Source organism: Myiozetetes cayanensis, unplaced genomic scaffold (genome assembly GCF_022539395.1).
Source record: "Myiozetetes cayanensis isolate MyiCay16 unplaced genomic scaffold, myiCay2020 scf4, whole genome shotgun sequence".
In the NCBI taxonomy this organism is placed as follows: domain Eukaryota; kingdom Metazoa; phylum Chordata; class Aves; order Passeriformes; family Tyrannidae; genus Myiozetetes; species Myiozetetes cayanensis.
In genome coordinates this window covers 44,110,577-44,137,164 of record NW_026087631.1, presented here as the reverse complement: position 1 = coordinate 44,137,164, position 26,588 = coordinate 44,110,577, and the positions used below count along the sequence as shown (strand labels likewise).

Here is a 26,588-nt window from a genome sequence, read left to right as displayed (position 1 = left end):
TATAACACATGGCAAAAGAGAAAATTATTTAAGTTGCTCAGGCAATACTAGCATTGCTCTTTCAGCCAGTAAAGAAGACTAGTATTTCACTAGTATTTCACTTATTTAATTTCAGTCTCACCAGTGCAACAATGAATGCATTATATACCACTTATGTATAGAACATGCACTTTCGTACAGGCACAACAAAACAATCTTTAAAAATTGCAATATTATATAATTTTAGTATTACTTACAGCAATGCCAAATCTGGTTATATTGTCTTCATTGCATTTACCTATCACTGTTTTCAGGTTGGAGCCATCATGTGATTCACCATCTGTCACAACAACCATTACTTTTGTGGCTGCTGGACGTCCTCCTGATTCAGGTGAGAAGGCGTATTGTCTGTCATAAAATACATGTCAGTCTACAATGCATGGAATTCAGTATATATACTGTAATGAATACGTCCATCACTGACTTGGAACACGGTGCTTCTGCAGTGAATTTTTCTTTGTGCATTAACATTCTGCAATAAGAGTTTTCACCTATGTGCCTGATAACTTCTTCACAAACCACTGCTCAAAGAGCCATAAGAAATGTACAAAGGATTAGAAGGAAAAAAAAGTAGGACTGGAAGAACTGGATGGTATTTCTGACAGAAATGTAAATTCCCTGAAAACCTGAATATTTTTTTTTTGTAAAAATATTCCTAAACAAAAAGAGGGTTTTGTTAGAATACTCAAGTTTTATGACACCAGGAGTTGGTATCACCAAGTTCAGACAAAAGTGGAGGAGAATTAATAATAGGCTCCTCAGTACTACTGGAAATATTTACTCTATTGATGGCTGAGACTCCTCTTAAACGAATTTTCAAGGCCATTTGATTCAGCATGCATTTTGGCCTAGAGTTCTACCCTTGATTCAGCTTAAAAACAGCATCTTCCTGTTGAAAAACAGACCTGGTTTGTATACATATTCAGAGCCACAGAACATTGATTTAAGCTTTTCCTACTTTTCATGCTGCTGGTGCTGCAGTGACAAACTGACAACAAAGAGATTTTCTTTTCTCTGCAATCAACCAAAGCCTGACCTGCAAAAACAAATCTTTCAGGCCCCACTGAAACTCTGGATAAACTTCTACTTCTTTCAATGGTTTTGAATCCTTCCTAAAACCTTGTCCATTGTGTTGATGCACTGTCACGTTTAAACATGTGTGACAGAACAAGCAACTCTGCTGGGTACCAGAATTACATTAGTGTAATGTTTAACAACATGCTTTTCAGTAAGTCTAGTTTACGTATTCCTGTACCATTCTGAAATGCAGCTGGAGGATTCTGCCTACCACTGGGAACCTACTCAGAGGCCCTGAGCAAATTGTCTACTAGTGGGAATGAAATCAGGATGCTCTCCTTGCTGTTTAAGGTAAGTTACAATAGTTGCACAGTAATAACCAGTGTGTCCCACCTTGCATTGTCAATAGCTTTGAAAGTATTAGTGAGATCTCCTCCCTTCTGAGATGTTCTCTCCATTGCTTTAACAACCTCATCCTTTGTTTGATACGTATTCAAGTTGAAGACTACACGGGGATCATTAGCATACTGAATTAAACCCACCTATGCAATAAAAAAATTATGTTAGACTATCATGAATTTCAATTAGTTACATAGAACCACAATGCTTTTATCAGGCTGGAATAAAAGCCCTGCAGATGCATATGAGGATATAATTTTCTTTCAACACATACAAAACCAATTAATATTAACACATGGAAAACAAAGAAAACTAAAATGCTCTTGCACCTTTATCATTTATTAGGGACCTATATATGTTAACGCAAAAATATGAAACACCAAACATTAAATGTTTGCTTGGTTACTTCTGAAAGAGCTTATGGATAGTAATAATATACGGAGCTCTGGGAAAAATAAGAAAATAGGAAAAATTCTACAAGCTGACAGCACCTCACTCTGATCTCTTCTAAGGAAGTCCTAAAGGTTCGTTACTTTGCAGCATTGCAAACCCTATTTATTTTTAATATAGGGTTTAAAAAAAAAAAGAGAAGGTGCTAAAGGTGAGGTTCAGAAAGAAGGAAGCCTAGCTTTTAAGCACCTCACTTCCCAATAATCCCAAGGAAGAAGGTAGTCTTTGGGAGAGAGATTTCCAATGCCCCAGTCTTTATTCCCAGAGCTCTTTATGGAAAATGGACAACTGTAAAGACAGAAGGCAATAAAATTTTCCTTACCATCATCAAATTAAAAGGAAAATAGAACTCGAAGATCAGTTAGTAACCCAGAAGGAAAAACTCCTATTTTAAAGATGCAGTAGTTGGAAAGTAAGAGCTATATGAAAGCCCATTAGAAACCTGTTCTACTTTAATCTGATTCCAATAGACTATATTTTAACTATTTTTGCACCAAATGTATGAAAGAGATCTGACTCACCTATGTATAACCTAGACTTCTACTTCAGTTGGTTTATATTTCAAATTAAATTACTAATTCCTTTTGAAATAGGTTAGCTGGGAGGTAAAATCCCCAACACTGAATAGATTAATTACATAATCTGTGGCTTTGGGGGAGCTACTGTAGTTACACTAAATCACATTTGGTTTCTTTTAAAATTGGTTGGTGTGGTGTTTTGTGGGTTTTTTTTGTTGTGTGGTTTTTTTTTTTTTTTTTTTTTTTTTTTTTTTTTTATTTTGTCTTTCTCAAATATGCCTTTGACTTACCTGGGTCTTGTTAAGGCCTATGTCTAGGCCTTGTACAAATTTTTTCAAAAATGCCCTCACTGCATCCCAGGGATAAATGCTGTTCGACTCATCACAAACCACAACAATATCTATAACAGAGGAACACTCTGAAACAAAAACAAAAAGTGGACATTAAATGCACTTGCAGTCTCAATATACTCCTCAGCTAAATCCAGGGGTTTATTTATTTATTTAGGTCTCACACAAGAAACACTTCAGATCAGAAGGCTTTGCCAGAATGAGGACTCAGAAGAACCGTACGCAGGTTTGGAGCCTGGACTGGTGCAATGCCTCTGAATACAGAGGAGCAAGATCATATTCACATCAGCACTGGGTCATGATTTGTCAGTCCTTATGTATCCATCACAGGACTTTGCTTTTGGCACATACATTTTTTCAGAAATCAAAATCAACTGTCCTCAACACAATGTAGCTTGACTTAATTTGATATGGGATTTTTTTTGTTGTTGTTGGTTTGGGGTGGATTTTTTGTTTGTTTGTTTGTTTTTAATTGAATCTGTTTTGCACACGTTTCCTTACTTTGAACAGCAGGAGAAAAGCTTCTTAGGATCTGGAAACTTGGACTGATTTCAGAACAAACTCCCGTTGCATAGTATTGTCTTCCACACTGCTGTGCCCACAAGGGACCACAAGTCTTAAAAACAACAAAAAAAGAAACTATAAAAATAACACAGTATTTATCTCACCGTATCTACATGCAAACGCATAACAAGCAGGCCTAGAGGCATATAGGTACAAACCCACAACAAGGAGGCTAGAAGCACGTAAGATTAGGGGACCCCTCTTGGGTTACCAGGCCGAACCTCTTCAGTCAGTGTAGCCGCTCTCACAGGCCTTCCCACGGGGAGGCTTTCCTAGCCGGGGTGATCCCAGTCCCGCAGGATGGGCGCAGATTTCCCCGTCCCTCGCTGCCAGCCCGGCCAGGGGGTCCCCCCCGCGCCGCCCAGGCCGCGCTGCGGCGCCGCCCGCGGCCGGCAGGTGGCGGCAGCGCCCCGGGCACGGGGCTGGTGGGACAAGGCGGGCCGAGAGCCCGGCCCTCACGGCCGCGCCGGGGGGAGCCGCGCTCCCAAGGGAAACTCCCCTTGCCAAAGTATTTACCAGGTAAACGACATCAGCTCCAGTGAGAGGGCAGCCTCACAGTGAGCGCTGCCCCCTGTTCAGCCACACTAAAAGAAGTTTGACCCGGCCTCACACGCCCCTCGGCTACATGTTTCATTGCCTTTTGGGGGAAATAATCCCACTTCCCTGATGAAAACCATCTCTGTAACAGGACATGAGCTGGCCGCATGAAAACCACAACTCTGATATCAGAAGAGTAGGTACGAAAGCACCTGGATAAAAAAAATACGAAGACTGTTTTGTCATGAGGGTGGGGGGGCAGCTAGCTGTAGATGTGTACGGTGGCGGTATATTTTAAAAGAAAATAATATTAGGACTCGGGGGAAAAGAAAAAGACACACAAAATGAAACACCTCTACATAACCTTTGTCCAACAGTTCTGATGGCTTCCTTATATATACTTCCTTATATATACTCTCTGTATATATATATATATATACTTTTATATATATATGTATATAACATATATATATAATACTTATATATACTCTCTGATTGCCCCAGTCAGGAGAGTCTGGTAAACAGAGGATGCACCATCTCTATTTAGGAAGAGAAGAGAGGGAAAACAGCAGTATCACCCTTTTCTCAAGAATATTGCAGTGGGGGAGTGAGAGTGGAAGGGAACGTAATTAAGGTCAAAAGTAAATGGACACTATCCTATGTGTGACTAACCTGTCACACATCCCACTGTCCTAAGATATTTGACCAGAAATCAGATTTTGTGGACGAGAAGAAGGAAGTGTATCTACATTCTCAGATCTTAAGTGCTCTTTTTAGCTGCCACATAAGGGATGATTAGTTTTCACTGGAAAAGACAGATTTTTGAGAGGTAAAGTACAAAATAAGTCATCTATATTGGTAACTACAAATCTGGAGAAGAGCTACTGGTCTTTAAAGTTCTTTTGAGATCAATCTCATTTGCCCATTTTCTAATTTTCTTCTGTATTGGTAGTAATTCAAAACTCTGATGTCACTATTGGAAGAAAAAGCAAAAATGTTCTAATAATCTTGGCTGATCTTCACTTAAAAAAAATGGGGAAAACTCTAATGTTCTAGCATTATTACAGTCAGAAACTTAAGATGTATCATTAATGCAGGGAGATCACATATCAAGGACTGATGAACTTGAAAGGTGGAATACTAGAAAGGCGCACAGACTTGCCCTTCAGGACTTATGTTAAGAAATATGGACATAAACAGGAAGGTCATTGAATGGAAGAGAGAGAAGCAGACACTGGCTGATTGCAGATGACCATACGCACACAGCCAGCACGCAAAGCAAATACGGCTTAAAGATGTGTGACAAGAACCACTTGCTGTTGAGCTGGGGAAATACCAAATACTATACAGTTGTAGTGTCCTGGAAAGACTCATGTGGAATACGAAATAGATATGGTCATTCCTGTTTGAGAGAGGTTTATTTCAAAAAGCACATTTCAGCCAAAAAATTCCATGTTTGTTTAGCAAAGCAAAGGACAAAGGAGAGCGACTGTGAGGTGTCAAATACAGAAGGGAGATTTTCCATGCAAGTAGATGGGAGCTGTCTCTTTCAACTAAACCAAAAACAAACCGATGGAAGCTTAAATGAGAAATCCAAAAAAATGTTGTTAACCATCAGTGAAATTCTTAAGCATGTCTCCAACAGGACGAAGCATGCCTCAGAAAAATGTAATGAGCATGTGGGGAATGACTGCCCTGTACTTAGGATACCTGTGGGAAGCATTCACATGGCATCAAACAGATGAACCAGCAGAACTCATGAGCTACGGCACAGACTCTACAGGCTGAGTCCTGCCCCAGGCATGGGGCCTGGGCAAGCAGCAAATGGATGGAGACAGAGAGGGAAACAGCCACAGGAGGAAGGAAAACAGTGAGCTAGGAGGAGGAAGCCCTAAGCACAACCCAAAGAGCCCATCACAAAGGCCAGCTGCTGCAGAGTCCCAGAGCAAAGTCCTGGCTGGCAGCAGTGTGCAATTATGAGCAGGCATTCTACCCGCGTAGCCCAATACTTGCCACAATTGTGGGCTTTTGGTATTTGTTGAGGCTGATAAGCACCTGTCCCATTCTCCATATGTCAAAAAGAACTCCTGTTGCCAAAGACATGGCTGTTCATCTAACCAGTCAACCTTTCTTTTTATTTTTACTTCATACAATTTAAGGACAGTCAATCAGTAACACATAGATCGGGAAATTCTTTTTGACTGAAAAAAGTTAAAATATTATTAGAAAATAGAACCTTTCCCGCATGAGACATTTTCAAACACTGCAATTACTGATACTGATTAAAAATGGGTATTCATAGAACATCACTAACAGTAATTAAAAGTATTACTCAAGAGACAGAATAACTTTTTTTTTTAATCAGTACTTTCTTAAACTAAAAATCTAGAAAAGCACTCTTGCTGTAGTTTGAAGTTATGAATAACTTTACTAACTGCAAGAGTGTTGGAATTAGGCCTACTTTTAAGTACTTCAGTGAACTGGACTATGTGTTAACGAATATAATAAATATTTGAATACTTTTGTGATTACTAGGAAGATACAACTGAAAAATACAAAGCTTAAAGAGAATCTCAAAGCTCTTTTATCTGTAATTTATTGTTCCACTTATTTACTGCAAATGGCTACAATGTACACATCAACTGAAATACACCTATACAGCAATAGTTATCATGCTTATGGTTAGGATTATATAAAAAAACATACTAAACAGACACTCACTTCTTTCAGTTAAGAAATCTGTTTCACAGGCTCCAAGGACAGTGGTTTGCAGCACATACACACAGAAAATGCATCCTCCTCCAGCTCACTAACCAAATGAAACACTTCTTAAATCCATGGGACTAGAAATCCTAACACCTCAGGAGGATAGTCCCTATGCAATTGCATATGTTGGAGGAGAGATAAGATACAGTCTTTTGAAACACAATCAGAACTATAAAAGATTCCCTTAAAGAATATAATGGTGGTAATATTACTGCCTATATCGTCCAATTTATATTACTGAGTCTTTATTTATAAGCCCTTCCACAGGTTGTTTAGATAAATTACAAAGGAGAAGTTTCACACTTTTCCTGATTTTGGACCCCAGCTAATGACAGGGGTAAAGGATATTTTAAAATATGCAAAAGATGTACCAATCTGTACTACCCTATCAAATGCTAATAAAATATATTTAGCTTGGACTTATAAAAAATGTAGAGAACTCTGGTTTCTTCATTCCCCTCAAGCATTTCTGTGTATACTGAATACAATGTCGATACATACCAAAAATCCTCCTGTTTTTGAGTTCTGTATCAGAGTCAAGCCCAGATTCATGTCTTCCTTTATTTCAGTCACATTTGGAATATTTATTAAAGCTGAAATAAAATGAGATTAAGTAATGACAGAATAATAATAAAATGTAGAAGCAATTTAATAAGTTAGAATTCCTTTACAAAAACTTGATTTCTCAGAATCTAAGGTGCCTTTTCCAAATGGCTGCATACAATTCTGAGACAAAAGAAACAAAAAGTAATCTTTGTCAAAAAATTGCAAGCCATTAACTATAGAGATGAATCAAGTATGGCCATTTAGAGTATCTGCCTTCAAGAAAGCTGAAGGCAAAAGAGAAACACACTACCTGTTGCCTATTTTTGGCTGCCTGAGTAGCTGCAGCTGAACAGCTACTGTTACATTCCTCAGGACATTCTGATTCAGTTATCAGGCTGTAGACAAAAACTTGGAAGGGGGGTGGAGGGCAGAAATGCTCTGCACCACAAAGAAACATAAAGTAGGCATCTCAGCATGCTCTGCTGTCCAACATTTTCACTGTATCGAAATGTGAACTCCATTTTATACTGTTTGCAAACACACAGACATACCCCCGTACCTGGTCTGGGGAAGACAGGGACACTCATCATCCCAGCAGCCCACCCCAGGATGCCAGCAAGGAGCCCTTCAATGACACACAGCCCTGGCTCAGATGGCTTTGGGACCTACACCATTCTTGCTCCATGTCTGGAGGTTCAAGACCCCAGGGGCGACACTGAGACCCCAGTGCCTCCAGCAGCTCAGACCCTCAGTGCCTCCACAGGCCAGAAGCCCACACCCTGGCCTGACTCAAGTTGCCAGCACCAATTATGGCTCAGACAGACACTGGTCTTATCAGCAGCTGGCACTGAGGGCTTGCAGTACACACACACACATCCCCCCACAGAGACTAAGAGAGAGCTAGTTAAGAAAAGTTTTAATAAGGGTAGATTGTCATCATACAAAAACAATTGAAAACTGAAAAATTGCAGCAAGACATTATAATATATTAATAATATATATAATAATAATATATAAAATATATATAAGAATATAATTATAATGTTATATATTACCTTGTAAATTCAATTTTTTACATGTTGCTTTGGATGTACCAACAGGACATGCATAAATATCTCCAGTTCTGTTAGCAGGATAGCCACTCCAGGGTGAACCAACCAACAACCTAAAGTAACATAAACTTCATTAGGTCCTTAATGATACTGGGAAGTTCAGCAGCATCACTGCACCACAGATAAGAAATAAAGAGGCTTTCACAAGACACAGCACCTAGGGCATTCAGGAGTAGGAGTCTTCTCCAGAACTGTGCAAAAGCTTTACTTCCATCTCAATACACTGGATTCACCAAGGGCAGCTTTGGCGGAGAAGAAGAAGGGAAAAAGCCTTTGGGGATCCAGCTGCCTCAAACATGTACCGTTTTTTTCTGTGACAATATGTCGTAGGTTAGAAGAAATACAGCAAAGATATTAATATGTATAGATACATAAAAATTTTAAAATATATATGTTGGAGATTGAGAGACAAGTTACTTACTGTTCTATCAGTTAATCATTAACTGATTCCTTTTAAGTTATTCTTTTAATGATAAGAAACATTTTCTATAGGATCTGCTCAGCAATAGTCAAACACTTCTGTCTGAGCTTGAACAATACCACACCTTGATAACACTGAGTCATAAAGAAATAACTGCAGGTGGTAACAATCTGCTACATGAAGTCTGTAATCCTGAACAAGAAATTTAAGACTTTTGATAATTTGTGCCTGCAACACAAAGTGATTCATGTTCTCTGACTCATTTCTTTATCTGCCATAAGGTTTTCCCTCCAGTATCTGCTCCTCAAGACTCCTCTGATTTTTATGTGAAAGCCTTCACAAAAGTGTTATTTCATCTCCTGGCCATATTGCTTAAGAACACCTATTTTTCAACACAATTATCTGAAAGAATGAAGATGATCTCAAGGGATATTAAAAAAATGAAAGAGATGACCGAAAAGCAGGGACTGGTTATTTTCTCCAGCAACAACATGATTTTTCTTTTCAAACAGAACAATCCATGGGAGTAATTAATGCATTTTGGGGATAGCAAAAGGACAAGCAATGGAGCCCCAGTATAGAATATGGGGTTTCATTAGAAACCATCTTTTTCAGTTGGTCAATACGTTGCTTAAAGCAAAACTGTTGTCCTGTAAAATTTTATAGGCAGTTAATTCAAATATACTTTGCACTATAAAACCCCCTCAAATTTTCTGAAATTATTATATTTCAAAGTAATTGCTATATATCATATTACCTTTCCAGGGATAATCTGATTTTACTGTTGCAATTTTATAATGAGTTCGAATAAAATGGCTATGACAAAAATATATAGTTTCAGATGCACAAGAAAGAGTTTGAGACATTCTTAGCTTTCTCAAAGAGCACACATAACGTTATTCTGTTTACTAGTTCAGGTGGGGATTCGATTTCAGATTCTACATCTTGTGTGAATATTTTAAAAATGCCTACCTCCTTCTCAATTACCTTGTTCAAAAATGGTGATTTATGCAGCCTGCAGGAACACGATTCTGTGTACTTCTAGCATCTCTAAACATGCAACTCAGGTTCATATAGATACCTTTATATTTATATAAAAAAAAGGTATGTTACATTAGCTGCAAGGAGCCTCTGATCTTGTTATTTTCTGAGTCTGTCTGAGCCATTTCTGCACAGTGGAAACCAGAAACATCACAGCTCTGGACCAAATAACCAGAGTTCATGAGAAACTACTCCACTGGTCATGTGCCAACCAATAACATAACCTGCAAACACTTCAGTGACACAGAGGGCTGGAGATGTTCACAGTGACTGACTGGAGGAAGATACGGTGTTGTGCTCTCCTGCTTTGTTAGGTATTATGGCGAAAGATACTGTTATAAAATGGGAGAGGGAGGGCTAAGAGTTTTCATGGAAACAGGAAACAGTTTTAAATGGATAGCAATGCTGCCTGTGCAATATCTGAAACTAGATGAGCTTTTCAGCACTAACTGTCCAGCTGGACATTGCACTGTGTACATTTATAAATACTTGCATGTTTTCTAAGTTTCCCAGAAGGGAAACATATTTCAGAGTCCTTGCAGGATGACAGCTACTGTTCAAAGAATTACTTTATGTCTTGGAAATAGCCCCTCCAACCACCCCATCTGGTCATGAAACTCACTGTAAATCTCTGCACTGTGCTGGCATTGCTCTGCAGCTACAGGTTATCCTGAGTGCCCAAAGCATGTAGTTTCACTCATAAACAGAGAGAGTACCAGAGGAGAGGAAGAGAAGCATGCTAGACCACTGTCTGTCGCAAAGCTAAGCCCAATTCCAGGTCTAACTCCAAGCCCTACCCCAACCCTCACCCTTGCTAGTGACATAAACTCTAGAGACAACCATCACCCACAATTTGCTAAAAGCAGTTCTCTCCCTTTCAGCATGCACACTTGTGCTCATCCCATGAGCTTTATTTGGCTCCCATTTTCCCCAACCTCAACACTAATTCCAACCCAAACTTCTGTTTACACTGAGGAACCATCTCTCTTTATACCAAATCCCCTTCTAGACCTTAATATTCAGATGAGAATTTTACTTTTGCTAGCCCTGAACCTAACCTTGTAGTTGTTCCATAATACAAACAGGAAAATGTAGGATAAACAAGATGAACTTTCCTAATTTTAAACCAAATTTAAATCTATGCCAACTGTGCCCAAAATAAACCTAATTTTGTCTTTCATTTAGCTTGTACTCCTCATAGTTCACTGGAAGTTATTTTATTAACTAATTCTGCTGTATTTCTAGTAGATTTGCAGGGTCTGTGAATCTCAATGTCCACCTATGTTGTAGGTCAAAAAATGCCACTCCACAGAATTTAACACTTAGAACTATTACTATTTTCAGAAACAAACAGACCTATTAAACTCCTTCTGTTATTTGACTTAATTAGCCAAACTTGTCATCAACACATGCCTGAGAAAAAGTTATTAACGGACCTATGCCAAGCTTAGCCCTCTACTTTTAAGCCAATCTTAAAAATCCTAGGAAATAATTATTATTTCTCTCATATGCTGTGCCTTACTTAAGCTTAATACCAGCCTTAATCTATATTAGAAATCAGGAAGTCCCACTTGCCTTTGAAAATTAACATACATCATTGCAGTAGAGGGTTACGCAATACTGCTCTGCAAAAATGCACGTGTATCTTTCTGAAACACCAGAAGTGAAGACAGTATGTGGCTACCATCCTGCTAACTACAAAAATATTTTTTACTGTGATAAAACAGGATGCACATAAGGCAAAGTGAAACAAAATGTATTAGGAAAGAATGCAAGAAATGAGTACTAAAATACTTAAAAACACTTGTTTCCAAATAAACTGTCTCATGTACAATGTATTAATTAAGGGTCTTTTTCATGAGTTAAAAATATTTATTTTTACAAAACTTTCTTATGTGTCCTTGCAGACTGTCTTTACATAATGCTATAGTGAATATAATGTAATATTGCCACTGATTTTATTATTCATCTCCTTAATCAGTCTCCAAGACTGTATACAAAGCAATGGAACTACATGAAGTCAAATAAAGTTCAGCAGCTATGCCCTACCACACAAGCTGCAGGAGCGGCAGATCAAAGTGCAACAGGAATTATTTCTGGGAAATTACACCATGACAAAGCTAGTAATGTGTGATGTAGCAGAAAGAAAAATAAGAATTCATAGTGAAGGGCTGAATCCCAGCTGTTGTCAGAGCATGTTTTATATTTTCCAGTTTGGTGGTTTTTTTGGTGGTGTTTTTTTTTTTTTTTTTAAACTTTTCGTGCATTTGCTCTTTATTGCATATTGGTTTTGGGTTTTTTTCCCTAAACGCAAAGATGAGCAAGAGGAAAAAAAGTAGAAAGGATATCTTAAATCATCTTGCCCTTTTTCCTACAATTACAGGAAGCGATGAGTAGATATGAAGAACAGAAAACTCTTCACTCTCATAGATGCTTCTCTCCCTAAAACACTTCTCACCATCTAAAACTTTTGATCCTTTTGAAAAAAACTCAAACCTTAAAAACCTACAGCAAGGTATGACAAGAAGGTCTGACTGCTAAACTTGAAAGTCTAGAAAACAGCAGTCAGAGCTTCTGCAAGCAGGAAAAGGGCAAACTGCATTGCATGCAGTCAGGGAAAGCAGAAGCTGGGTAAAGAACTCAGCTTGTTGTGCAGATAAATTGGAGCTGTAACAATGGTAGCTTTCTGTTAAAAAAAAATTAAAAAAAATTACCCTCCTCAAAATAAATGGCCCTCCTTATTAAAATCAGAAAGCTTTGAAAATGTACTGATTTCAACAGAAGTTGCCAAAGAAACATGTCTTCTTGGGAAAATATCTTATTGGTCTGAAGACACAACACAGCATCTCAGGAACTGGCCACTGTATTTGATAACTAGTGAGCAGAATGCAATGATTTTTAAAACTATATTGTAGTGCAATAATTATGTGATACATCAGTAAAGTGCACTGCACATTAAGGTGTCATTACTGACATATGGGATGAAACAAAATATTTTAAGAAGAAAAATCCCATAACATAAATTCAGAAACAAAATTTAAAAAAAATCCCGAATTCTAAGCACGCAGGCACAGCTGAGCATATGTCTGAAGACACAAATGGCTAGGAAAAAGCATTTTAACAACTATATACAGCTATTCAATCCTCCTCACCTGAGACAGACATAAAACCGACTCTCAGCATGGAGTAAGTACTGTTATCTTTTAAGAATGTACTGTCAGCTTCTGCTGAGGGCATGCACATTCAAGATGAACTGACAGGGTACATTCTGGCTTTCTAAAAGATTATGTTTCAAAATAACAAGAGATTTTGGTCTCAGTTTAAGATTCAAATAGAGATGACCTCACAACAGGGAGAACCAGAGGGTAAACTGAATGATATTTCTGTGGTGGCTGATTACTTGTGTGGTGGACTGCTTAAACTTTTCTAATTGATGAGTTTCTTTGGTACAGTTTTCCTTCGGTTCATTATAGAGCTCCTGTTTCGAAATTCCCACCAGACACTGTGAAAAGCTTGAGCTTTGCTTGACTTGCAAGTTTGTCCTTATTTTATGAGCATCACATGCCATCAATGCCCATCAGTGCACAGCAGACTGGTGCCCAATTATCCTGGATCATCTGACTCTACAAAAAAAGGCTCCCTTGTTGGTTTGTGTCACAGCGTCCCAACATGTACCAGCCCCTTCAATAGTCCTGTGCTTCTGTTTGAACTGTCTTGGCTTCTTCTCTCTGAAGTTATCTCCAAGCAAAGGTGAAAACATCCTGGTGCATGCAGTTCTGCAAAAATTCTTCTCTTTTTCATTTTCTGTAACTTTTATTGACTCAGGAGATGCACCTCCCAAAAATACTGCTGAATAATATAACTAGCATCTGCTGTATATCTTTATCTCTTTTCTACTCTTTGAGAGAATACAGGAGGATTTTTAAAGCTGTATTTTTACATAGCACCTTGTGCAGAGATGGTACCCCAGCAGCATTTGGTATGATGAGCAGCCCTACTTACTGTGCCTGGACAGAGTTTTCAGGTACTTCACATTCTTGCTGCACAATGATGATCTCTTCAGAAAAGCATATGATGATAAATGCTCCCCTCTGACAGGGAGTATCACCAGGATCTTATGCAAGCTGAGAGTGTTTATCTTGCTCCCAGTTCAGCCATGTCAACAAGCACTCTGTGCATGGACTGCAGCCTCTGCATTGCTTATAGAAGAAAACAACAAGTTTTCTGTTTGGTTTGGGGTTTTTTTTGATTGGTTGGTTTTTGTTCTTTGTGTGTGGTTGTTTTTTTTTTTAAAAACAATGCACACAGGAAAGAAAATGTAGTGTCACGAGAGAAAGAAAATAGCCTAGAAATCAAGAGAACATGAGAGTAAACTATGACTCACTTTTTTTTTAATGCTTGTCTAATGATTTAGAGAGACTGAAAGGAGCTTTTCTTCACTGAAGAGTCTCTAACAAATCCTAGTTACTCCAACGTGAGCTGATAAAATCTCCCTGAATTTGAAGCTAGGTCAGGCATGATGCAGTAAAATAACTAATGATGATGGGCCTATATACACGCAAGTTTACCGGATTCAAAATATTCATATACTTAGGAGAAGACCGGTTGAACGCAATGATCTTAAAGGTCTTTTCCAAGCTAAAAGATTCTATGATTCTGTAAGATAGGAAAAGTTAAACTGAAGTTACTTTTTTTCCCCAAAACTCCAGCACACATTACCCAGATAAGTGGTAGTGGAGTAGGTTTTATATCTGAAGTAAAAATAAAAGAGGGAAATCTAAAACATAAATAGCTTAGGTGAGTCAGGCACTCATTGCTTCTGCCACAAGCTTATAGAAAAACTCACAAGAAGTATAAAAAACAAGACAATTTCTCCATGTGTGAGGCAAAAGCATTCAATTCACTTCAGGCAGACATTTTTGTTCTCCTTCAATGCCTTTATACAGAAGTTAGGGTTTATTTTTTAAAAAAGAGATCTCTGATCCATGGGTGACTAAACATAATTAAAGCAGGCAGAAACACAGTGAGAAGCCACCACAGCATCAGATGGGGGATGGGGTTGGCTGGAAGGCTACCCAACAGAAGGAAAGCAAAAGCCAAGCTTTTAATTCAGAGGATACAGCTCTGCTCTCCTGCTTTCTCCTGGTCAGTGGCAGTAAACACAGCAACACCAGTGAGATGCAGGTTGTTGGACGCATTTGCGTGTGCAGCCAATTGAACTGCGCAGCGCCCCTGCGCAGTGCTATGCACAAATGCCTCAGCTGGCTCAGTATGGGCTTTTCCAAACTTCAGCTGTAAAATACACTTTCATGTGCATTGCCATGGATTTCAGATTTTGACATCTTAATTTCTTTTTACTGAATATGGTTCAATTACTCGGTATCCATCTACTGTCACTATCTATGAAAGATGAGAAGTTTAAAATGTCTCAGCTTATGACAATATATATTATCTTGTGTGGTTTTCTACTGTAGACTTAAAACCACGTACACACAAGTAACCACATAAGAGTTCAGTTCTTCTCAACTACTTTTATAGACATATAGTCCTTACCATGACAGATACCTTAAGCTTTGCGGCTGCTGAGACTGCAGAAGAGGAAACAGTGTGTCTTTCGCTAAATATGCTTACTCCGTGGTAGTATGTTAAAGTTCTTTTTGAAACCAACATTGCTAGAAAAATATTTTACTAATTGCTCATCAAGCCCAATATTATGGCAACAGTGGATTTCAGGTCAAATTCTATGGATGAAGAGATGTAGCAGAACAAGGCCTTTTGCTAGGATTGTGTTATTACCTCTGTCCAAATATACCATCCTTTGACAAGCAAACAGTTAATACTGTATCAGACACAAAATTATACAGATTTAAGTTAATTTAATTTTAATATTAATAATTACAACTCCCCAGCCCTAATAATTTGTTTTAACCTCAACAATATTAAAGTGGAAAAAATACGCCACATATATGTAAAATGTAATAAAGAAGCTATTGTTACAGGAAGGAGTGAAATGAGAGTTAAAATTCTACAGAAATTGTAGGCCTGAGAAAACTGTGTTTGGAGATCAAAGTAAAAGATTAACAGAAAGAAAACTTCAGATTGCATAGTGTTAAGAAAAAAAGCCGGACTCATCACACACATGTCTTTAGAATATCTCAACTTTTAATAACATTAAGTATTTTTTAATAAAAAAATAACTGTAATATAAAAAGGAATTAGCTGGAATTATAGAAGAAATGTGAATAGTTGCAATGCTTTTTCCTTAACCTTTTAGCTGGACATAAAACAAGCTGTTCAAACTGCTTACCATTTGCCTTGTTCATTTATAAACTGCTGAACTGCATATCCAAACTGCTCTCTTGGTGGACCAGAAAATATTTTTGCTTCCAGGAGTCCAACATTGTAGGCTTCACAGCCGTTATGAAGAATGCCTGTTAACAGAAAGATTATGATTATCACAGAAGCAATTAAAGAAGAATTTTGATCCCCTGGAAAAAGGCTCTTCATCTGTGCCAGCTCCCCCAACAGAAGAAAATAAATATAGCCTTTGACACATGCTTGAAAAAAATAGCCTTTTCGTTACAGTACCTTGCCCATGCGTAATGCCTGTCTAGCACTCTTTACATGTGTTATAATACCCTGGGCAATGAATGACTCATTCACTGTTTGCCTTAACAAAGTTGCAGCGTTACTAATGGGAATGTTTTAGCTGAGGAGGGGCAAGATGTATGATTCAGAGGTCTGTTACCCTCCTTTGCCTTAAGGCATAAGTTAAGCTTGTAGCACAGCAAACACATCAATGGCCTGATGAGGTACATTAGAATCACAGAGTCTCGCAGGTTGGACAAGCTCAAGTCCAACCCTTAACCTAGAAGTGCAAAGTCCACCACAAAACCATGTCCCCAAGTGCCACATCTACAGATCTTTTAAATACCTGCAGGGCTGTTGATTACACCACTTCCCTGGGTAGCGTATTCCAATGCTTGACAACCTTTTCCACGAAGGAGTTTTCCTAATATCCACCTAAACCTTCCCTTGCACAATTTGAGGCCATTTCCTCTCATCCTATTGCTTGTTACTTGGGAGAAGAGACCAACCCCCAAGGGGCTACACCCTCATCTCAGGTAGTTGTAGAGAGGGATAAGGCCACCCCTGAGACTCCTCCAGGCTAAACACCCCAGCTCCCTCATCTGCTCCTCATCAAACTTGTGCTCCAGAACCTTCAGCAGCTTTGCTGCCCTTCTACAGACTCGCTCAAGAACCTCAATGTCTTCCTCATAGTGCGGGGCCCAAAACTGAACACAGGATTTGAGGTGTGGCCTCACCAGTGCCCACTACAGGGGGACACATTATTGCTGACGCCATTGGCCTTCCTGGCTACCTGGGCACACTGCTGGCCCATGTTCAGCTGCTGTCAACCAGTATCCTGAAGTCCTTTTCCACTGGGCAACCTTCCAGCTGCTCTTCCCGAGCCTGTAGTGCTGCCTGGAGTTGCTATGATCCAAGTGCAGGGCCCAGCACTTGGCCTTGTTGAACCTCATACCAATGGCACCATTCCATTGATTCAGCCTCTGCAGAGCCTTCCTGCCCTCCAGTAGATCAACACTCCTGCCTAAATTGGTGTCATCTGCAAACTGACTGTGGGTGCATTTGATTCCCTTGTCCAGGTTGTTGATGGAGATATTAAGCAGAACTGGTTCCCAAACTGTTCTGAGCCCTGGAGAACACAACTTGTGACTTCCGCCAGCTGGATGTAGCTCCATTCACCTCAATTCTCCAGGCTCAGAAAAAATGCCCTGACTGTATCAGCTAATACTATTTGTATTCTAGTTTGCAGCACTGGAACAAAAATGAGATTATCTGCTGCATCAGAAAACCTACATTTTTGAGTCATTTCATTATCACGCCAGAAGCCTTTGTTTTCACTCCAAACAGTCTGAACAGTTGTCCAAACAGGAAAACTTAGAAATACAAACATGCAAGGTAGAACAGCATTAATAAGTCATGGCACAATGCTGCAACTCTACTTCACTGTGGTCATGGTATTTATTGCTTTCCTAGCAATAAATGTGTGCCTAGGAAAAAAGGGTATGCTATGCTATGCCATTTTGGAGGGAACCAGCAATGTCGGCTGGGGACTAAGTCCTATGTGTCACAATTTTGTAGGACATGGGGGCCCACTCCTCATTCATAAAGGACCTGATTTCTTTCTGATAAAGAACTGTAGGTAGATATCTAGGAAAATGTCCACTCCAGAAGCTGCAGGAGAAAGGTCAGAGTTCCCTGAAGGACTCTGCTCTGACTAGATAATTCCTTCCCCCACCTTGAAGGTAGAAGGATTGAGACAACACTGGGATCCCAGGAACAAGCTACAGCCCAGCCAAGGAACACGTCAGGACTCCTGACATGGCAATGATGGAAGAAATCATGACCTGTGGTTGCACTGTGCAGCTACTCTCCAAAGTTTCCACGTAATGCAGGTTCACAGAGTTGCTCATGGGTTAAACAACATCCTCATTTTTCCACTCCCTTCCTGTGTGTCTAAGCAGAATGAGTTTTATCTGCTCTATACACAAATGTGCCTCACCACAGTTATTGAGTCATTGTGTAGTAAAGTGGCAGCCTTTTTGATAATCCCTTATAACAGGGGTCCTTTAGGGAGAAATGGCATCTTAAAAATATAAGATCAAATTCTAACTGTTTTTCTAGTTTTAATAGGCAGAGAGCTCTCTGTTGGTATCACTCTCTTCCAGGTCCAAGAAGCAGCTTTGGAACAGAGGTTAACAGGGAATATATCAGCATAAAACAGCCCACCACAGTAGCTTAGCTGTACCAGTAATAATGATACTAACATCACAGTGAAAACACTAAAATCACAACCACAGGTTTGCAGGCAAAGGTCATGACCTGTAAAAAATGGCAATGTATTTTGTACCTTTGCCTATGGAATAGAAAACACAAACGTCACTAGCAGAAGACTAAGTAACAACTCACATTGTTACAACTTTTTTACCACAAACTCAAACCGAGAAATCATATATTAGTTATCTCAAACAACCACTATCTACAGCCGACCTCTGAAACCCAAGAAATCACCTTTTGCTAAAAGTATAGTTCCTTGAGAAGCATCCTTAGAGATAAATATATTTCTGGAGTCATGCTACTTAAGACTGGGGAAGAGAATGTGTACAGACTTATCACTCTGCATTTTGCAAGCCTCTTGACACTAAACACAACCTCACATAATCATATTTTGGGTTTCAGGGAGAGGGAAAGGATGAGTTGAGATAGAAGTTGGCTACTGATAGTTATTATTTTTTGATCTAATATACTATTATCAAAATATTTTGCTCATGTCATATGCTAGGTTTATTTTTTTGTCTGTTAAATTATATTATCCTCAGTCAGAAATCAAACACAATTAGCAGAACCCAATTCCCAAGAGGCCACAGGAGACTATAGAGCAGTGCCATCCTGCCACATAAGTATGGAAGAACTCTCCACATGGTCCATATGGTGGACATGGAAATAAACCCTGGCTTTCAAATGAAGAGAAACATCCTAGAATGATAAACAGTTCCGGTCTGACCCAAAATCCAATGACATCTAGAGAAAAACTCTACACTGTCTGGACTCTCTTACACAGTTACTACCAAATTACACTGCTAGCCAAATGGTAACACTATTGAGTACCTGCTGTCTGAGCGCATTGCCCAAGATCGGTGCAAACACTTGGAAAACATTTCTGATTATGTCCAAGGTGAGAGTTTTGTTAAATGCTACAGGCAGGACAAAATTTTCCTCTAGAACTGGATAAAACTACAGGGACCAACTGTCACAGCCTGAAGGAAAGGCCCATGCTAATTCCAATTCCCCTAGGGTGCTGTGACAAGTCAGATGTGGTCAGCACAACGTGTGCTTAGTTACATGTTGCCTGTTTATCTCCCACCCTGTCCTTCCACAGATGCTGCAGCATCCATCCCTGGACCTCCCAAGGCCACTCTGATGGTCCTGCTTTCTCCAAGATTGGGGCTGATTCCAAGAAGCAAGGACATCGCCTGTCCCAAGCTCCTTGTGGTTCCTCTGGGCTTCATCCCAGCTTACAGAAGGAATGCTCTTTTTCTCTTCCCAGCCTCCCATTCCTTCTACTCACTGAACCATTTTACTCATCCTTCCTATTTACTACTGAGGGTTGATTTTATTCTTTTTAATCATTGAAGCATCAGAACACTTTGAGAGCAAGAAATGTCCACCTGGAATAATGGAAAAGTGTCTGTCAGATCACAGGTCTCTTCAGAAATGGCTCTATTATGTTCACTTTCTGGACAGGCAGCCAGTCAACAACAGTGAAAACAAAAGAGAAAAAAAGAAATCAGAACACCCAGTCTCTGAAGATACACTGTTGTCTGCAATATTTTTATGGATCAGCTTCACCTCTCATTCATGACTTCTTTTCAAAAATCATAGCAGAAATGCTGGCAAATACTCTGACTCAGCATGAACATTTATCAAGTGAACCATAGTTTCCGCACATTTCAATCACACTGTAAATTCCACATTTTTATAATCATCCGCAGTTTTTATAGATCTACTCCACACAAACCTTACTTGGTTTGGGCCTAGCAAGTGTACACTGGCACTAATATACTAGGCATTTTCCTGACATTTTCCTCTATCTTATATAGTGCTTACACTGTTAGAACATCTTTTATCCACTTTGTACAACTGTCTAAATACAGTATCCAAAAAAAGAAATTCAAGCATTTGCAGCAAAAAAAAAAAAAAAAAGGAAGAAAAAAAAGCTGTTTCCTTTAACTCTATTTTAAGCCTGTGCAGAATAAGAGGGTCTCTTATGCAATAAAAGGGTGCCAATCATTGAAGCATCTAGGTTCAAAGTACTGTATATTCTAGCTGGAACGATTCAGAATCTGTTGCTGCCTTCAGACAATGAATTTTGATAATGTAAGAATCTTGAAATAAAGAAAACTAATTCACTATCTGGATTTAAATAGCTTTTGGTGACAGACTACTACTTTGTGACCCAGTGATCATGATGAGATATTAGTTGGGCAAGTAAAAACGCATTTCCTAACTTCTGTCTGTAAATGGCACTTTATTTACAGTCAAGTAAACAGACCGTGTGGAACAAAGGAAGCCAAATACAAACCTAAAGCTTATGAAAGCCTCCCTAAAGACTTCAAAAGCAACAGTTCTTCTCCAGTTACTGGGAAGGGGGCTTGGGCACTTTGATTTGCAAAGAGGACACCTTCATCCAGCCGAGCAGCTCCCAACATCAAGCTTCAGACAGGAAAAATAAGAAAAAAGTCCTAATGGGATAAAAGAAACTGTAAGCTTTCTAAAATACTCCAGTATCTCTTGGCATAGCACTTTTTCCCTGGGAGTTCCCGTATTTCAGCATATGCATTATTGCAGTGTAAGCCATAGGAGCTGCCATGTAGGAGTATTGCTGGTTTTGTACTTCTGCACTGGGATGTTCTTGCTCCTAACAGGATGAAAAGTAATACATGTTATGACTGGGCACCTTTAAACCTCAGCATGTGGGAATTCTTCTTTAACTATAAATGACACATCTAATGATAACTCTAATGCCTTCTGTTTGCTTTATTCTGTTTGTAGTACAAGCTGAAGCAAGTTTTATTGAAGTAAAAGCTCATATTAGGTACACCCAGTTCATAATTGTTTTGATTTTGTAAGCAAAGCTCACAGCTTAAAGTGACCAAGCAGAAAACGTATGTTTGGTAACCAGTTGCTTACTGTCATCATTATAATAGCTGTCTGACTGAAACCCCTTATTCAGATTAACCAGTATATAAAAAAAAGAAGATTTTCAACTGGGTGAGAAAAAATGAAATCAGATTTTTAGGTGTTTGATTATGTGGTTAGTGAACTAAGTTTATAAAATTCTAATAAAATATACTGAACATATTATTAACCTGTATTTTGTATCATAAGGGTCATAATAAATGTGTCATTTTGTTTTTAGCCTACATCACTTTTTACTACATTGCAAAGGTAGTTTGCAATTCCAATTTAAGATGGCAGTATATCACAGAACACCATAATCAGACAGACTCAGTTATTCAGTTATGCCAAGTCTCACCTCTCATTACACTATCCAGTCAAACAGAGGCTTTCACTGCTGTTGTTATTTACAGCTTGCATCAAACAGGTCTAGCAATCACAGTATCAAGAAAAAAGAAGACTTTGCCTGCTGATTCACCACACACTAAGTATTAGCTTTATCTAATATTAACCTTGCCAGTTGGAAACTTCATCACCTTTTTTCCGTTAAACAGTATGGTGTTCACTTCTTTAAACAACTATTAGCTAACACAGGAAAAAGTTTGTTATATAACCCAGCAAAGTGACCATTTGTCTTTTTGCATGACCATTCATGCCAGTAATGATGCCAGGAGAGCATCACTGGCTGCTCCCTCTGCTCCATGGCACAGCCAGAGCTACAACCACTGGTCCTTGTGCCACCTCCAACAGGACAGCAGACCCTGAGATCCAAACTTAAAAGTCATAGGCATGCTGAGGGATTTACAGGTGGAAAGGGATAAGCATGTAGTCAATAACGAAAAGCAAGGCCATGACCTGGCATTATGACAAAACCATGACAGTAGTATGTGCATTTTTGCATGGGTTTTTTAATCCGTAAATTTTTTTGGGGGGGTGGGGAGGGAAAAGTCAAGAAAACCCCACTGTTTCCTGAAGTAGTTTCTTAGATTGGCAGCCAGTAAAATGTGTACAGCCAACACTGACTTAATTGCTCAGTATAGCATTTTTTAAAGTACCTATTCATTCCAGAAGAGGGCTTTACTTTGCCCCTTACATTATACTGCTCTAAGAAAGCCACTTACAAATTCCAGAGAGAAAATTTTCCCCTTGGTCTCAAAGATTTCTACCTCCAAAGAACACACATCAGCAGGGCCCTGAAGCCTGTCAGACCATGCTGAGTGCAGAGAAAAGAAAAGGGTGGGCGGGATGAGAGAACTCGTAGCTCTTATTTTCCATTGACTTCACCTCACAATGGATGCATACTCTAGTTCAAGCTTTCTCCATGACTGAAATATTTCTAAGGGCTCTCTTTGGGGTACATTTTCTGGTATTTTTGATTGTGCAAGGTCACATAGGATCTTCTTAGTTGTCAGGGAATTTGTAAAAAACACTTTTTTCTCACTCTGACACCCAGCTGGTTATTTTTTTCATCCCTCTGCAAAAGTTTTCTGAAATTGGCTCTCAGGTTCCAAAGTTAGTAAGGCAGTACAGGCACCTACAGATACCCTTCCCACTATAATCACCTACTGTCCTTGAAGTATTAGTTAGAAGGTGGAATGAAGGCAGGAAGGGAAAGTACTAAAGTTCTGAAAGAGGGCAGTCAAGTAGTATGTGCTTCATATGAATGATATTTAATCTTACTTTGCTAGTTTTTTATTAAATGGTAATGACATTTTGGTGTAAGAGTGAAGTTACTCCCTTACTATTTAGAACCTATGTTATTAGAGCAATAATCCAAACAGAATTAGTCAACTATTCTCACAGAAAGACCTATCCGTAATTTGAACAATTTTCATAATACACTGTTTTGAATGCTTTATTGACAAGACTGTGAATACATAAAGAACAAAACAAGCAGCATGCAGTTACTTTAATCTATTGAATTGTAATAAGGATGTTCTTCATTGTGGCTTTCAGAAGCCACTGAACAATTTTCACCTGCACAAAACCCCCACACAACTCTTTTTTTCCATTTTGTTACTTTTTTAGTCTCCAGTTTAATCTGCTTTACTGTATTGGGATGTGCATTGTCTGCATGCACAGGTAAGGGCATCAAGTTCTCATGTAAAACAAGCAATTCTATACTGGTTGCATTGTCTGGGACTTTTCTGCAAATGAACATAAGCATAAAGCACCTTTTTCATCTATGTCTAGTATACTCAGTCATGGCTAGGTGAAATCCAAATAAATAAAGCACTATTTATAATTCAATCTGCAAAGGTGTATTACCCTTTACCCAGTACAGACACATAACAAGATATTCTGTCATTAGTTTTCTCCTTTATATTTACTTCTCTATTTTTTGTAATAATTTTTTTCTTCAGTATGCACAACCACATCAGGAAATGCTCACAATGGCATCTAGATAGATACCTTCAGCTGGTGTATTAAAACAGCAGTTTTATAATCAGTTAATCTGTTTTTATTTAAAATTGACTAGATTTCTTATTGAGAACAACCTTCTAAATACAGACATGTGAACCTCTGACAAGAATCAAAAGGAGCAAAGAATAGGACTGGCAAGACGCTGTACTTTTTCTACTGAATGTCGAAGTACTTTATAATCCTCACTTCAATTTCATTATTGTTATTTCATTATTATGAACTATTACAGAAGCCTGAAGAAAACAAGTCTTCATTTTACTACTTCAGCTATTTGCTTTATTTTCTTTTATCTTGAGACCAACTTTTTCTTCATAACAGCTTCAATATCTCAAACTACTTAATAATTAACAGAAATTATAGTATTTAGAGTAGAAATAAATTATAAAGAAAAAAACCCCACCAAACCCACAAACAAGAAACAAAACCCAGTACCCAGAAGACAAGAAAAACAATGCCTCATTTAGGAACAAATCCTCCCTCCTATCCCTCTTCCTCCCCTCCTTTCCAACAAGTTTTCTTGGCTTAGTTGGCCGACTGCTTCTTCCTGGAAATAGGTCAGCTACCAGCCTGAAAGCTCTGAGTGTGTAAAAGCCTGAGTCACTGCCTTTCAATTATAACAATTCATAATGCAAGAAACTGCACCGGGGATTTATCAATAACCTGCTACAAAAGCAACACAAACGTGATATAAAACACAAATTGTTACTGGAAAGTTGGAAAGACTGGGATTACACAACTAGATGCTGTCCATTTTATTCTTCTGATACTGCTGCAGAGTAAGATATCTAATTAAATTTACCCATAACTTCATTAGTTATTCTGCAAGACTTGTCTTTCTCCTGATAACTCCCTATTTGTGGCCCAGATATTGCCCTTCTTGGCTTTGAGAGCAGACATATAAACTCCTCTTCATCTGGAATTAAGATTCTAGGCAACCTACTATGCACACAAGGACTGATTCCAAGTAAAAGCTTAGGAGCAGTTCCTGCAGGACTGACAACTTCCTATGAGTTTATTTTTAATAAAGACAGCAAGTATTCAAACCGACTTGAATTTATTATCCTGGCATGTTTCCATTCATGCTATCAATGGGAAAAACATTATTTTACAGAACACTCACATAAACTACATCTTTTAAAGAGGACATGCAGTTTTCCTTTTATTATGGTATAAACAGAATTGTTGAACTCTGTCCTTACAGTACCACAATTTGTTCTCAACAATACCACAAAGAGATTAAAAGTATGTGAGGTTAGCATGTCCACACATGCATATTATATATATAGTTAAGTCAATGGCTTCACAAGTAATGATGATAAATACAAAAAACTTTGCATGCTTCCCTATGATAAATAAATTACTTCTCAAGTGGCATTTCACTCCAGAAAATTCTCTTTTCTCATATTCACATTAACAGTGGTTGTGCTGTCTCTTTTTTAAACCAGGAATATTTCCAAATATAGTCAGAGAAGAATGAACCACATTACAACTAGAAGAGAGGAAATGCATGTCATCACAGAGAAAACAATGTGGCTGCTATCTGTATACCCTATATGCCACATTTGCTATGAAAACGTATTTGCACACAGATAACAAGGCATGTTTTCACACAAGTATCAAGAAGATGGGAAAGCAACCACAAGTGCCTTGTACTTCTCTCCCCATATCATACACAATGAAAATTTCAGTGCATTGTAACATTATATTGTGTATTATTTCACGTTATATCACTGTTAAATACGACCTGAAAGGATAAATTAGAAAAAAGCTGATGGACTCTTCATCACCACTGATCCCTCTGTCACTCCAGTGTGGCAGCCTGCAGCGTGAGGACTGGAGCGGTTCCAGAGTGACCCTACCTACACGCCATTTTTAGGACACCATGTTTAAAGACCCCATTTCTCCCTCACAGCTTCGGAATCTAGTTGGGAACTCAGCTTTCTGCACTGTACACAGAGAGCTACAGAAATAAGAACAGCCACAGCTGTAAAATGTTTGCCACATCAGCTTCCTGCCAGAAGAAAACCTCCAAAGCACCACAGGATATATAATACAATACTTGGAAGAGCTATAATTATCAGAACATTTGCTCTCCTATATCAGAATTAATGACAGCTTCTCTCTGTCTGATTGTAATGGGAGCTCATCACTGGGCATCCTGAATGTTAAGCAGGTGGTGCCAATCGCTTACCTGGAATTCCACCTTAACGCACACTGAAATGATCAGTTGTAGCACCATATGCCTAGGCAGAATTTGGGCTCATTAAAATCAGGTAAACAATCCAGGAAGCTCGGACTTGGGAGCTGCCTAGGCCAGAATGAACTTAAAATTACCTGTCACGTAGGTTTCATAGCACAAAGTTGCACAAAGGTTTAGAATATGAATCAGATATAGAAGCAGCCCTCTTCCAGAGCAAGGTATCCTACCCTACTGTTAATCCATTCTGATATAATGGCAAAAGGCAATGAATACTTCTCAATGTAATTATTTCTACTTGAAACAACTAAATTATTTAAGTAAATAGCTAAGTAACTTCTTTTTATGCAGTCCCAGTTTACCAAATGTGAATTAAATGGGCAGTCAGTGCAAATCAGCCAACTTAATACTCTTCTCCTCTCAGCTAAGTGCCCCAGGCATTAG

General features: G+C 38.7%; 1 protein-coding gene and 1 long non-coding RNA gene across 4 annotated transcripts in view; one reads left to right on the top strand and one right to left on the bottom strand.

The window, feature by feature from the left end:
- The window catches only part of ITGA2 (integrin subunit alpha 2), a 67,517-nt gene that overhangs the window by 32,488 nt on the left and 8,441 nt on the right, over positions 1 to 26,588 (bottom strand). The window contains exons 2-8 of one of the 2 annotated variants that reach the window (XM_050328572.1): positions 16,068 to 16,191; positions 8,242 to 8,351; positions 7,142 to 7,233; positions 3,275 to 3,389; positions 2,714 to 2,841; positions 1,450 to 1,598; positions 237 to 387 (exon numbers count right to left, since the gene is read on the bottom strand). In XM_050328572.1, the coding sequence (XP_050184529.1) occupies positions 237 to 387; positions 1,450 to 1,598; positions 2,714 to 2,841; positions 3,275 to 3,389; positions 7,142 to 7,233; positions 8,242 to 8,351; positions 16,068 to 16,191 (869 nt within the window). Of the gene's footprint in view, positions 1 to 236; positions 388 to 1,449; positions 1,599 to 2,713; positions 2,842 to 3,274; positions 3,390 to 7,141; positions 7,234 to 8,241; positions 8,352 to 16,067; positions 16,268 to 26,588 lie in introns of those variants that run through there. The other variant, XM_050328571.1, reaches the window with a different exon arrangement.
- LOC126646901 (uncharacterized) lies at positions 292 to 21,661 on the top strand. 2 transcript variants are annotated; one of them, XR_007630455.1, is made up of 3 exons: positions 292 to 370; positions 1,310 to 1,407; positions 19,725 to 21,661. It is a non-coding gene; the product is annotated as an uncharacterized LOC126646901 (long non-coding RNA). The 2 variants fall into 2 exon arrangements; XR_007630454.1 differs by lacking the exon at positions 19,725 to 21,661 and adding an exon at positions 2,931 to 3,503.